The 15,358-nt window shown below is 34.5% G+C and overlaps 2 protein-coding genes across 5 annotated transcripts in view; both read right to left on the bottom strand.

Moving 5' to 3' along the window:
* Positions 1-15,358, bottom strand: part of LOC128891722 (neurocalcin homolog) — a 171,208-nt gene that overhangs the window by 22,127 nt on the left and 133,723 nt on the right. The window lies entirely within an intron of this gene.
* Positions 8,739-15,358, bottom strand: part of LOC128891723 (neuronal calcium sensor 2) — a 140,178-nt gene continuing 133,558 nt past the window's right edge. For all 4 annotated transcript variants that reach the window (XM_054151460.1, XM_054151458.1, XM_054151455.1 and 1 more), the window contains 2 exons: positions 13,174-13,302; positions 8,739-9,217 (listed from right to left, as the gene is read on the bottom strand). In XM_054151460.1, the coding sequence (XP_054007435.1) occupies positions 9,041-9,217; positions 13,174-13,302 (306 nt within the window). In that variant the 3' untranslated portion in view covers positions 8,739-9,040. The remainder of the gene's footprint in view (positions 9,218-13,173; positions 13,303-15,358) is intronic.

The raw sequence follows: 15,358 nt of genomic DNA on the forward strand, positions 1-15,358 counted from the left end.
GGACGGGCGGAGGGGGAGGGTAGAATGAGTGGCGTAGAAAAATATGAAATTGCATAAATTGCAGGAATAGCGTAAGTAGTTCAAATTCTCGTTTGCATTGTAATTATCTTCGTCATTTTGTTTTACTTTGCTTCGTTAAATTTTCGGTTCGAATTGACATCATCTTCTCATGGTGCTCGCAGTACTTTCCATAAAGAACGGTAACACGTTTTACTGCGCAAAGCGACACATGAACAATAAGGTAGCCTATCGGAGTGACTGAACTTCATTCGTTGAATTCGGTGTCTCGCAACAGCTCTACTGTATCACGATTGTTCGATTGTGGCTATTGCGAGTGTTGCAAGACGCGAATATATATATATATTCTTTTTAAATATAAAAAGAATTCTTGCGATTTTGCACGTTTCGTCATTGCTAACGTTGCGAGATATAAACCATTTTCGAAAGTGGAGTACAGATACCGCGAGATGGGGTGACTTTGTCCAATTTCCAGAGAACAATTTGTATTTTTTTTTTGTATGAGTTATCGTGTTGAATCTTAAGGTTAGAGCAGCGATAGGGCTCACGAAAGGATTGGTAAAGGTAATCGCGATTATCAAGCTCATGAGATTTCTTAGGAATTACTGGCAAAAAAGAAATTGTAAATTTTAATTACGATTGTAGAGGTTTGTTCAAAGATAAGATTGTTTATCATTCCACAGGCAGTGCAGCGGAACCTTCGTCACTCAAATGCTCTACCCTCACAACAGTCCATTATTTGAACTTTCTATTGTGGATATAAAATATCTACAATGTCCTTGTAGATTATGCCTTATTCTGTTGAAACGTTCTTCTATAATGTCAAACTTTAGAAATAAATGTAACCATCACAGTTTACGATTAAACAAATAACGTCAAAGCAGAATCGTGTACGTCTAACACGAGGAATAAGGTATTGATTGATTCATGAATTGGAAAGCACTGTAACATCAGATGTGTAGCATTAAGGAAACTGCAATTACGGACGTTGGGAAAGCTTTTTTTAGGAATCATAGAAAAAAAAGTGCTATATAGGTTGTCCGAAGCAGACAGCAAGTTTCATTCCTAAGAAACTGATTTTTCTATAGAATTTGACACTTAGGCTACGATAGAATAATGCTGATCGATACTGGCTGAAGAAAAGTCTTAACCGACGAAGACATCTAGAAATCTTCACTTATACAATTTTCGCAAAAATTTTGATTTGTTCTTTTTTCGTTTGTTTGAAATTGAGTCTCTAGATGTTCTTAAATAAGCAATTAGTTGGTCTAAGATTTCTTTTTTTTCTTCCTTCTACTTAAGAAGAAGACTGACGTGTAATCAGCCCATGAAAGAACTTTTAAAATTTGTTTTCTAAGAACTTGTACGATAGTTGAAGTCTCGCTTAATTAAGCCCTAATTAAGGTCATAGAAGGTGACTTTACCCACTCCATCTTTTATTCATATTATTAGGCATATTTATGACCAGAGCATGTTAAAAAATTGAATGAAAAATAAAGCAGACAATGCCACCCCGTTTTACGGTATTAGAAATATTATATGTATATAAACGTTTCTCCCAAAGCAAAGGTATAAATACAAACATCGAAGGAAAGCAATTTTTAAATTAATCTCGATCTCATAGGGTAGAGTAGACCGCCAGGGTGATGAATTGATGATCGTCGAACCTCGAAGTTAAAAAATACTTCATGGCATCGTAACTTAGCGTTGGCTTATTACAAACGTTAACCCTTTGCACTCGAGTAGCAACCCTCAATCGTTGAACTTTACGCGGAAATTAGAATGGCGACCGAGGTAACAAATTTTGTCTGTTATGTTTCGTTGAATGTTAATCAGAATCCCAGTTCCTGAGTTCTTCGTGTGTTTTTTTAGGAACTAAAAATTGGTATACCATGACATAACGATAAGGTTTTCTTTATCTTGAATTTGATGTCTAATTTGCATCCGACTTTTAAAGCGTAATTTGTCCAAACGAAGATTAATTTTGATTCGCGATTTCGTTTTGATAAATGTTTTATAAATTACCATCCAAAGAAAAAATACAGAACTCAATATTGAAAACGTTTGTATCTTTTTTTTTTCAAGATGCAAGGATACTTAGAATATTAAAGTATATCGTTTCCTTAGATTAATTTCAGTGCAAAATTATTTTATGTCAAATTTAATATTCTCAAAATCAATTCAAGTTCCTATGTCCTCGAGTACAAAGGGTTAAAAACAGCAATTTTGTCCGTGCAGTAGCAACGATTCTTATTCATTTCTCGAATGAAATGCCACAAAATTTGACAGCAGTATACGCTAAGATCACTGTTGCGAAAATCCTGTAAATGAAAAACTATGGACCTCTCATCATAGCTTTTGGTCGTTGATATTCTAAGACGTTCGAAATCAAATTCTCCATAGAACCACGGATTTTTGGGATGTCTCTTGAAATTTTCCATTTTAATTTTCCCATCGTGTTTTCAAGATACACAGAGTAAAAGTGTCCACGTTTCCCAACATTGAAAACAACAGACACGATTCTACGAGAGAAAAGAAAAACGAACCGCCTCTGTAGAGAGCTTCGGTGACTTCGTTACATTTTCCTTTGCGCGAAATGCAATTTTCTTCGTCAATCTCTCACTGCTACACGAGATCGTTAAGTAAGGCGAAAGGATGCTTTTTTTTTGTAATGTGTAATGCACTTTAGGCTCGTTTTTTAAGCTTCATAAAATTCTCTCGTTTTATGTTCATCGACTCCTTCAAGAGGAAACATATTTCGATTGTCAATGCTGCACTTTCTATTCGTGAAGAGTTCGCGATGTTCCATCCTGCATTCTCCCTCAATTTCATTGGAAATCGCGCGGAAAGATTACGAACCGAGTATTTTAATTAGTGATTAAGAAAACATAGAACGTGAAAAGTACACACAGCGTGTCACGTGTGAAGCGTTACAAGCTGTTTGCTTAGAAATTAATGAAGATATCGATTTAATTTTTTTCATCTGCTATATGGAGAAGGGAAAGCTGATCTTTTAGAATGTTAATTTTTTAAAGTGACTTTTGGAGGAAAACAGGGTGTCACCGAAATTTTTCCTAAATATGGTAGTCGTACAGGTCGGAATTCTTTTTAGATTAAATTAAATTATTTTTAGCGCGCGATGAGTCAATTATTGCCTAAAAACGTATAAATTGTATCGAAACGAATTTATTTAAGCTGTGTACATATATATTATCATGCTATTCGATATTTTATATAGATTTACCTTAAGTTTTCATTCGTATTAGTCTGCCAATATGATTCTTCGTTTTGTTGGTCTTTTGAATTTGAAGGTATGAAATGTGAATCTTTCTTCGAATTTTATGACAGATTCATGAAATGAAATCTCTTTATATGAAATAAAATGGTTTTGCAAGCAAATATTATTCAGTTCTCTGAGAACTATAAATACTATCAATTTTGTGCAAATACAAAAAGTCAATGCTACATTCTATTAAAAAAGAACGTCTCTTACCTACAGTCACACTAAAAAGATTACATTTAGATATTAACCTCCTCTGTGTCGTGTAATTGTAGCAAAAATGAAGCGGATGTCCTCATAATTTTCTAAGAAAACAACTTGTAACGTTTCATACGAGGTGCCTTGTATATCTCGGCGTATGCGCATCCGTGTGACAGTGTGTATCGTATAAACGAACAGTGACGAACACGCTTTCGTTTCATTGTTTCAAATAAAAAGAAGAGGCAGCGCAGAGTTTTCTGATTCTCTTTGTCTTTTTTGCGTATCATCAGAATTACTTCGCGACATATATTCCTATGGAAAAACCAACGCAGTTGTTGATATTTTTAAAACAACGTGACCGATTTACAAAACTGTAGCGAAAAAATATAGGTCCTCTTCCTCCTACACATTATATCCAATAATATATACACTTCTTCTTATATAATACATTTAATGTGTGTGTGTGTGTGTGTGTTGTGTGTGCGCGCGCTTGCGTGCGTCTGTGTTTGTTAATAATAATATCGTGTCAATAAATAGAATACTTTCTCGTTCATTTTTTTTTCTGTTTTGTTTAAATTGACTGAAATTATGGTTAAGTATGATCGAAGCACACAAGAAGTGAAAAAGAAACGACGTGAGAATTATTGCTTCGATTTGCTTTTCAAGGGGAGGCGATGATATGTACCTAGCCTAAAGTATATATATATATGTATAACTACACGTGTAATGGGGAGCGTTTTTTCTTTTTTTCGTAAACTTCGATTGCATGGACTGCGTACATATATATCGGTACACAGATATTTCGTTAGCGCTACCTGTTTCGTATCAATATTATCGTTATAAACCGTTCGAGAGGGTCTTAGCGACAGGACAGTCTAGTAGAGATTTATAAATTCATAGATTCTGAGTAACGACAATCTTCGCTCAAGAAGAGAAACGAGCATTTTACTAGATCGACCTAATAGTAATACGAGTTTGGTCGAATGTTATCACTAATACACATCGAGTTTCTTACTTCCTTCTTGAAAGGACATCGTGACGGTGTCCTATAGTAATTGAATTTTTGTCTGAATTATAATACACATAGAAGGAGAACGAAAACGTTTACACGTTTATTTCCTTTCGTCTAGTCGAAACGACGAAACATTATTGTCGGAAGCAGAATCTCAGGAGTCTTGAAGACTAAGCTTTGAAATAATGTGATATCATGTTTGTTAGTTGAGGAAGTTTAGGATACATCTGCTTCGTAACCAAACTTTCCATTGGTTGCTTTCTCACAATTTGTGCGGCTGAGTTATTTTGTAAATACAAACTTGTTTTTACTCGCGAATATATTCGTAATAGATAGATATAAACAATGCCTAGCGAGCATTTAAAAAAAAAATAATAGAAATCAATATGCATTTAAAAAATCAACAATTCTTATTTACGAATATTTATTCATAAAATAAAAGGTGGAACAGTGGTGCTGAGAGTCATCCAACAACGCTATGGTAGTGTCAATATGCTAACTCCCTTTAGCATGAGCTTTACACTTCAAGAAACAATTACTTCCTGGTTACTTGAATATTCATGAACGAATTAACGCTCCAGCTAAGCAATAAGTGTCTGAATCAGCAGGGCCACCAGATGACTTCACAATATATTACCTAGAAATCCTGTGAAGTTTCGCGAAAGAAATTTACAGGAATTATTTTCCTTAAAGAGAAATACCTTAATATCTTCGTTGAATTATTTAAAATAATGTTCTTATTTGAATCTTCATACGTACAACTGTTGCTTATAATTTCAAACCTTTGTTCAACCGTGCTAGCCTTGCAGACGCCTAATTTCCTGCTCCCCACGATAACCAGTAACATTTGACAATTGCAAAGAAGAAATAGATACCCAGGATCCAAAGGACAGACATAATAGATCGAAACTGGCACCATAGAAATCAGAATGAAAACGAGGCCATGTAAAGACAACTAGGACTAATGAACGTTGAATCTAGCGATGTTTCGTCCATTTTTTCATAAAAAGAAACTAGTGGTATTGCCCATTTTCTCGAACAGACACATTTACCTAAAATTCCTAGATACTCTATCTACAATTTACGTTTTCCATTTACGTCAAGCCACGTTAACCGTGAGATTATTTGTTAGCACACAACCGGAAGAACACGTGGATTCGTCGAATGACACATTAGAGATTAAACGAAACTACAGAACACCGTTCTAAGACTATAGAAAGTAGCAGAAGATTGCGTGCGTACCGGTAAGTTATAGCAGAGAATCACTACGCGCTGGATCCAATTGTTTCACAATCGACCTCGAAAGTCCTCGATTACAAAGGAATTCATCGATCGCGAATTGAATTGTTCTTAACATTGTCCCTTCGCGAATCAATGGTGCGCTACTGGAGAGACATTTAAACACATTGCCAGCCAGTAAGGCAAAGTTACGATTTACTTAGGCGTTATCGGGCGTGGTACATAGTAATTATGCTTTGTCCATTGTGAGTCCTTAGGTTAAAATTACGTTTCTATTTTCTCATGGGATCGACTGTGGGTATATCTAGTGAAACGGAACTTTGTAGAAAATATGAAGAAGATAATTCAGAATGAATTCTCGTGTTTTAATAAATAAAATATTTACGATTTTCTTTTACTTTAAAAACCAAAAAAAAAAAACAAAAAAAAACCTATTTCTTGTTTCGAATGTTAAAAATAAAACTTAAACTCCCACAGTGTTATATTGGATATCTTGCTCCATTCAACGCATTGTATTTTTTCATGAAATATATAATCGTTATATTTCTTGGTAAAAATAAATTTCTACGCATGATACTCTGTGAACAGCAGCATCAGGCTAACGATGTGGTAACATAATCCTTTCGCGAACCAATGTTAAGCCAGGGAGGGGTACATTTAGGAGGACGATATCGCTGCTATATTTCTCCGTCGAACTCGAAGTTTCGTAATCTCGGCTCTACCGTCGATTTCAGCTTTCGAACGTGCCTCCTTATCTTCAAGCAATATACATAGGTACAACATTTATGAATACATGACTTCCTCGAGGTGCATCACCGGCCCTCGAATTTGCGTCTACGCTGGGAGCGTCGGAATCTGATGCAGATTGCGAAGACATCTTCGCGAACGCGTGGGCCGCGGTGTACATTTACAATACAAATATATCATACCTAAATATGATATGCATGACATTATGCGTATATGTATATATGTACATATTCAAATATATATTCTAATATATATATTTAAATATATATTTATCTATATATTCGTATATACGTAGAATGTCATGTATACACACAGATTTGTCGTGTAATTAGCCCTTAGCGGTCTAAGTTTTCGACGCGTTGATAAACTGCCAAGTTCGACTCTTTTTTACGAACAGAAATTACGTTGTCGGTTGGATTAATCACGAGAAGCTTTTATTTATTGTAATTAGGAAAAATTTAGTCGATAGGTTTATTTTCTGTGTTTAAATCACCTGACGAAAGATTTAGATCGTTATTTGCAGGAAAAATGTTAAATAAACGAAGCATTTGTAGAGACAAAGTGCCAAGTAAAAACGATGGGTATATTTTTTGAGTGTTGCTTAGTTATGTATAACGTGAACACATTGTACTATTTGATCACGAGTTTCGTAACAATAAACAGTTTGCGAGGAATTCTTTGCGGAGTAAATTTCATGGAACTTTGAAAATACGTTAGCAAATTTCTATTTTCGTTTTTAACACTTCAACTACCAGATTATTTAGAAACGGTCTACGATTTAGAAGAGGATTTTCTACATTAATGTCGGCTGACATTAACTTCTGCATACTTTGGTTCTAGTTACACCAAAAGCCTCGTTTGTTTCCCCATATTGAACACTGTAAGTAGACAACTAACAACACAAGTAATAGGTGTCTTGCACGTTGCATACTGTAATTAAAGAGCCTATAATTAGGCTCCCGGTATATAGTGTTAAAAAAATAAACAAAAAATGTTGTACATTGAACTCGTATTCGTTACATGAGAAACGTGAGATATATATTTTTCCATATAGCGTGAATAAAATGAAACAAAAAAAAAAAAAAAAAAACGCGTAGTTTATAAATCACCTTACGTCAAACTTAATTAAAGAACTTTCAAATAAAATAAAAACGCTAGTACTTGGACCTACGCAACGCGAAACTTTGTCTATCCCTAGAATGAGTACTTGGACCGCTAACGGTTAATAATGTATGCGTAGTATATTAGGTGTATATTACATGACGTATATAATAAATTTATTGTATTAATCGTAACATGACCATTGTGCATTACGTAAGAAAGAGCCTTGCACGTGCATCGTCGAGAACTGAATGGCGCAAGCACAACGGGTAACAATTTGCGGCAACTGTAAACAATGTTTTTTACTTTTCATATATATATATTTTTCTTCTCTTTGGGAAAAACCTAAAACGTAAAGTTCTGATCACGACGTGCACGCTCTTTACACACGCGTAAGACACAACGACGAGAGTTTTGTACGTTTGTTAGGAAGAGAGGCGCGCATATCGTGCGATATAAAACTGTGTTCCTCGATCGAGAATCTCCCCTACCTACTCGACAGTACCGTCATTGCGATTCGTTGTGTTGATCATCACCCGCGAAATCATCCTTGTGCTTCGCCTAGTGCTTTGTTTTTCTCTTATATTTGTTTCCCCCTTGTTCAAGTTCGAAACGAGCTTGGGTGGGCCGCCTGTCTCGTTCGATCTCGAAATATTGAAAAATCCCGTCGAATTTACGTCTAGTAGTTACGTTTACCTTAAACATCAATCATACGATACTTGTCATAGCAGCATCGGTTGGTTAACAAACGTCGCTCCGATGCGATTATCGATAAATCGCCCCGGTATCATAAAGTCCTGCTTAGATGCAACGCGAAATCGTCGATCGGTGATTGCCCTCCTGGCAAAATCGTCGATGCGAATCGTTGTCCTCTTTCCGTTCGGTATCTGAAGTGTTTCAGGCTCCGTTCTGTTTTCTTTTTTTCATTTCCTTCGTTTGGCGAGACGTGAACGATTGTTCTTCTTCTTATCCCAAGCCGTCAAACGATTTATAGTCTTCGTGTTTCACGTATATCTCGCGCGTACCTCTCCAAATTCGTATGCGGGAACTCCTTCGGGAAGATTACGTGATTCGGTGACTCGACTCGAGATCCAGCGAGTTCGTTTACAGAAAATCGAACGATTTATTTATTTCTCTCTCTCTTTCTTTCTTTCTTTCTTTCTTTTTTTTTTTTTAATCATCGTCAACACTCTTTGTCGATTGTGTCTGGGAGGCGGGAGGGGGAACCGTTGCGCGCGTTCAGACGGATTTCTCTCGTCAAACCGTAACAACGACCGCATTCGTGTGGCGTAATCTCGTACTAAAAATCGTTCGTATTCAAGATATCGGTGTTTCTGAGATTGTTTTTGTCGAGGAAGTTGTTCGGTTGCTTAGTATTTGGTGTGGAACGTCTCCTTCATTTGGGCATTGTGAGAACGACGTTAGTAAGCGACGCCCCGGAATTAGGGAGCCAGCATCTTTGAGAGCTCCTCGTCCTGGAGGCAACCCTTCAAAAATTCGTCCTGAGTCAGCTGACCGTCATTGTTCTCGTCCATCTTTGCGAAGATGTTCTTTGCTCTTTCCTCCGCGCTGTCCGCTGGCCTATTACTGGAACACGCACCGAGCATGTCGTATATTGCCTGGGAACAGAAAAATTGCAGGCGATTACGATTTGATGCAGTTCTGGTCTTTCGATGGAAGTTTATGATGTATCGAAATGTACGATTGTTATGTTCTATAGTCAATGTAAGAAGTATTCGTACAGTACCCAATTCAAAATAAATGGTTCGTGTATAAATACTTATTATATTGACTGTATGTCATATGTTATACAAAATTGTTTATAGAGTACGATGGCGTCCACGCTAAAATGATTAAAAGATATTTAGTCGGCAAAGGTAGATAGACTAATGCCAGTTGGATACAATTTTTTCTTTTGATAACGTTCGTAACTGACTTGTTCTTTTGTGCAAAGAATAATGTACGTACACTCCCGTTCCATTTTCTATCTTCAATGAATAATTAATATACACCGTAAATGATTACTATACAACTTTTGTTGCTAAATTCTATATTGGATGTGTATTTAACGACATTTAATAATATTAAATGTTTTAAGTTGCCGTATTCAATTTTATAGTAGAACCATGGAATCGTTTAGATAGAACAGTTCAGGATGAATGTTCAATATTTCAAAAACATTTATGACGAAATATTACAAAATCAATGAGATAATATTATACTTCGGATACAATGAGGAAATTAATAATATTCAAGTTTGGCAAGAGAAATTTTAACATTATCTAGTTATCTCGATAATTTTTTATATCATTACTAATGCGATATTGAAAAAAAACTATTAATAAAATATATTCGCTAATGTAACATAAACATATCGAAACATAAATTATATAATTGATATTAATAGATACGCAACTTTTATTAGATATTTATTTCTATTAAGGAAGTGTCCACGTACTTCTGAGCGGGGGTGTAATTCGTAAATCAAATGTGTAAATTGAAGAAGGATGTGCATGACACTTTTTATACTTCCTTTATTTATAACAATTTATATCAATCTCAATCTCAATCTCAATCTCATATTCTTTGTAAAAGATTTAAATAGATTGCACAGACAATTAACGTTTACACAAAAAAAGGTTCAATAATCACATTAATAACGTACACCATAAATATTTTACTGAATAAAATTGTGGTAACATTACTTCCTCGAAACAATTGTATTCTTCGGTTGAAAAGTATTGCGACGTAATTGTCCCTGTTAATTTACTAATTGTTAGTTTAATGAGGAGTATACGCCCTCAAAGTTTGTACATGTTATTTCTAGCACACAACATAACAAATGAACTACTGCTCTTGAACTTTTCAGTACCTTGTTCCGATTAAAGTTTAAATTGTTATAGTATTATTAATTCATATTTCATGGCTCTCCAAACATTTTACATGATGTTTGTGTATCATTAATTTGTTAAACTATAAATATAAAACCTTTTGTACAGAATGGGTAACATAAGATTTTATACAAAGTTATATTACTCTTCACATAATATTTCCAAATTATTAATAAAAGATAGACAGCGCTACGAAATTAGAATTTGAATTGCACAATTAAATTAGATATCAAAATGATCGAGCAAAAAGTTATTTGTACAACTGTTCAATTGAATAAATATCGCGAATAAATCACAACGTGCATGCGCCTTTGTTCGCCATCTATTATTCCAATAAAAGTTTGCTCATCTCTGCTACAGAGCAGCCTCGAACCTTCCAAAACGTCAAACTTAGACTGGACTAACCTACTTGCGCACACGAGTCGTATGAATTGCTATGGAAATAACAATGCTCAGTCGACAGCTTCGTGATATTTGAAGTTTAAAATAGGTTATCACTGTAAGGATTGACCCATCGGTTAGGCGTTTGTTCCATGATCATAGTGGATTGATTTAATTTTACACTTTATTCTAGATCATGCTCATGAAAGTTGAAGATTAATTTGTTTAAAAATATTCGAGACAGATCTAAAACTTGACCAAAACCTAGCAGGGTGTCTATCTAAATCGTAAAATGAAAAGCAATTAAACGAAAAATACGTTTGACGGTTATGATACAGTTATACAATATTTTAAAAGTGGATTAAAGTTTGTCTTTCTTGGAATGATGAGGAAACCTCGTATTTAAAAATACTCTATTTTTTTATTACAGAAAAACGGCTTTGAACCATCGCTGACCCATAAGATCTTGTACCATGTTTAATGTATATAGAGGGTGTCCCATAACTGATGGTACAAGCGAGTAGGGGATGATTCCACGTAAAAAATTGAATTGTAAATGCAGAATACAATTTTGTCATATGACGCTAAGCTTTAAATTATTGCTTCCAGGAGTGACGTAAAAGCACTCGAATCTCAAAATTTGTTCATGATTTTACTAAAACGATCAATAAATTAATGTAGCTAATAATTAAATGTAAAAGAGCTTTTCAAAAGCTACAAAACGATATATAACACTTGCATATGAAGTAATTTTAATGACTTCAAAAAATTGCCCAAACTGAAACAACGTAAAAAACGCACGAACTTTTGGTTCACCCATTTATTACGTAGGTTGAAATATACGAGAGCCAAGCTGTTACTCAGTCTTTGTATTACTTTCCACAGAAAAAAAATGTTCTATAACGTGATGTATTTTAAAATACTCGTGAACATGCACGTTTCAATTTGAATTCATATTAAAGATGATTCCAAACTCTCTCGTTAACGATATTACTCTGCTATTGAGAGAACTACATAGTAGCAACAACAGCTCAATAATGAACTGAAATTGAAGAGCACAGTAACGTTATAGAGATACTATATATAGACCTCAATGGATATATTACTTTACGTTAACTTTATTAACCGCAGTCAACCTTCGACTGGTCGAGTATCGGCAGTTTCATGTGGTCAACCTAATAAACGCTATATTGGCATTACCCACTTAATGGGAACGTTCACGTATATTCGTTTAACTTCAACTATAGTACACGTAACGAGCGATTTTACGTCACATCGCCCTAGGTTTTGATATCACAGTCGCTGATTTTAATCAAATTCCCAGCGTGTTCTGATAGTCTTCAGAATCGAATTCGCGTGCAGCTTCAGTCTACCTCGAATGCTTTGCAAATAATGTTAATAATGTTTGGAGAAATCGAACCAAGTTGGCCGTCACATATTTGCATACTACTCCGTATTAAGCGCAAAAAGGCAGCAGTTACTTTTTGCATCACGCTACTTTAATGGTTTACCGTGACCAACATTGCTTTCGATGTACGTTGCTAATTTCTTCAATTTATCGTTTCAAGTGACGAGCAGATTTACGAAATATTATACGTAGAAAATCAATTTATATTTTAGACATCATAATTGTTGAAATTGGTATTTTTTACGTGATATGTATAATGAAGGAATTTGATGAGAAGTCTGGTTACAAAAATTCCAACGAAAATTGTAGTTGCACATCAATTGTTCAATAAACAGATACACATGGATTGTATATAATGAAATATATAATAATATAAAATAAATGGGAGATAAATATTCAGTAAGGATAGTAGCACGTAATCAAATAGATTAAAAAGTAGGAGTTATTTGTAGATGATAGTAAACTGATAAAAATTAATGGAACAGATGAAATGAATTCATTGTAGTGTTAATTTTTATTTTTTTAAAGCATATGAACTATGATTGTTTGGACTATATGATAAGCAACATGAAGTAAATGTTTCTAAAAATTATTTCATGTTTTCTGGTTTATCAAAATAATCATCTAGAGCACTTCGTTAATTCAAAAATGACAAGTCAGAAACACAAAGCAAAATGAAATATAAGTTCCTATGAATTCCTTTTACTGGCACTTGGGTACTAAATCCATTCTTGAAATAGGTCGCATTTATAAAAATGCGCTACGTACAATAAATTAATGGAATTCCATTTCGTTCAAATTTTTTTTTATTTAAATACAAATAAAAATATTAACCTTCTTAAAAATGTTTCAGATCGGAGCCATGCTGGGATTTTTAATAAGCAGTACACAATACCTGCACGATCTTCGTCATTTCTTGAATATCGATGACGCCATTTCCATCGACATCGTACATGCGGAAGGCCCATTTCAGTTTTTCTTCCGGCGTTCCACTGGATGTTACGTCGATGGCTAACAGAAACTCCTGCAACAAAAGATTGCGGTTGAACTTTAATAATGTGGATACGGTCAATAATACTTTCGTTCCAGAGGCAACAAAAGAACTTGGCTTTTATCTGCCACCTAAAGCCGGTTATACACGAACGAGGCACACTGGAGGTTTGACCTACCGTCTTCATTACAAAGAAGACCATCGAGAACGACGAAACATCCAATAAACCTGTTCGTGTATAAGGCTACTAAATATATCGACAACTAATCCTAATCCAATAAAATGAACGGTGACGAAGTCTTGTCAATTTTACTAATTGAAAGAAAGGATCGATCCTTGCGACGAATGAAGTGTATTTAAATTAAGATGGAATGTCGATTAAAGTTTTGATTTTTAGGTGTCATCTACAGAACTATAATTATTTAAGAGGTAACACCATTTTGGTCTTATCATGAAATTGAAGTATATTTTGCTTAAAGTACTCAATATACAATACGAAAATGACATGTGGTTAATTAGAAATCGATATCGAAAGTGCAAGGGTATGTTTGAGTTACAGAAGTACAAGCGCGCGTCAGCGTAACGAAAGCTTTAAGTGCGTTTTTTCAGAAACAGTATTTTGAAAATCGATGGGCACTCTAGCCTCGCCAATTTTCAATTAACCGAGTCGAATCTCTTTTTATGCGATCATCATGTGTTTTTCTAGTGAAATACGTAGGATTTTTTTATTATATTAATATTTGTATTTTTTTTTTGTTACTTTAGAGCGATGGTATTTTATTGAAAATATATATTTTTGAAAACGGCTATGTATTTTACTAACTTTTGGATTAAGGAAACTAATTAATTTTGTTTCACTGTTCTAGCTTGAACCTGGTTTGAGTTATCGTACCCAGCACCGCAAAACCATTTATTTTTTAGACGCTCCACTAAATCATCTGACAAACTGCCATTTTTGTAAAAATGAGAAAATCAAGAATTCGTTTCTATTTGATTACTGACACGATACAATAGTGTACTTTAATATAAACAAAATCTTGTTATTGCTTCAATAAAAATTCTTGGAAAAGGCTGAAAATTCGGGTGTAATCCCGAAAGTGGTGAAACCCTTAAAGTCAATATTAGAAATTATGAGAATCAATAAAAGTAATTCCGTAGGAATAAAATCGATACAAACTTAACTATATGAAATAAATAATTAACGGTGCTGAAGAATAATAGAAAAGTGGGTTGTTAAATAATCTCGATGAAAACTTCCAGATATTCAGTCTTCCAGACGCCTGACAGTGAGAAAGGTCACACAGCGAAAAACCAAAACTAATTGACCGCAATTCTATTTTAATAGCAAATCGATACCCAGATTTGATAAGATCAAATATCTTCGCTTAAACGTTGATAAACGGAGACGTTCCTTCGATCAAAAGGTAAAACAACTGAAAATAAATTCCAAGAAAATGTATCGACTACTAACTTAAGCAGCTAAACAGCTAAGCAGCTACCAACTAAAGCAGCTTGGAGATCTACTTCTAACATCTTAGTAACATTGACTTTGTCGATGAAATAAAAAGGAAACATCGAAACAGCAAAGTTACTCAGATATCATCCTCAAATATCGTTGCAGACATTCCTCAAACACAAGTTAGTGTCTAATTCGCATGAATTTTAGAAACCTCGCCCTACCATACACATCCCTCTGCTGCTTCGAAAAATTTTCAAAATCAAGACACTACTATTACGTGTATTTCCATATTTTTAACACTAAACTTACCACGACCGGTCAAATAACCATTTTCCAACTTTTGTGTACAGTCTTTATATAGAATATACAAATTATAAACACTTGTTACATGTATTATGGGACTTAGTATCCCCAGAAATATTTGTTTGTGCAATTGAAAATAGCGTCTTTAAAACCAGTCATTTAATCGATCACGGTATAAATAGATACAAATAAATGTCGGTAGGTTTAGTGTTAAAACTGAATGAGCAGGAGTATAAAGAATAATTCGGAAAGAAAATCAGAATTTCTTATTGACTCTGTGTCTTTTAGTAAACCATCGTTCGTTTCTTCAAAGAAATGCAGGCTGTT

The sequence above is a fragment of the Hylaeus anthracinus genome, unplaced genomic scaffold, assembly GCF_026225885.1.
Source record: "Hylaeus anthracinus isolate JK02 unplaced genomic scaffold, UHH_iyHylAnth1.0_haploid 12002, whole genome shotgun sequence".
In the NCBI taxonomy this organism is placed as follows: domain Eukaryota; kingdom Metazoa; phylum Arthropoda; class Insecta; order Hymenoptera; family Colletidae; genus Hylaeus; species Hylaeus anthracinus.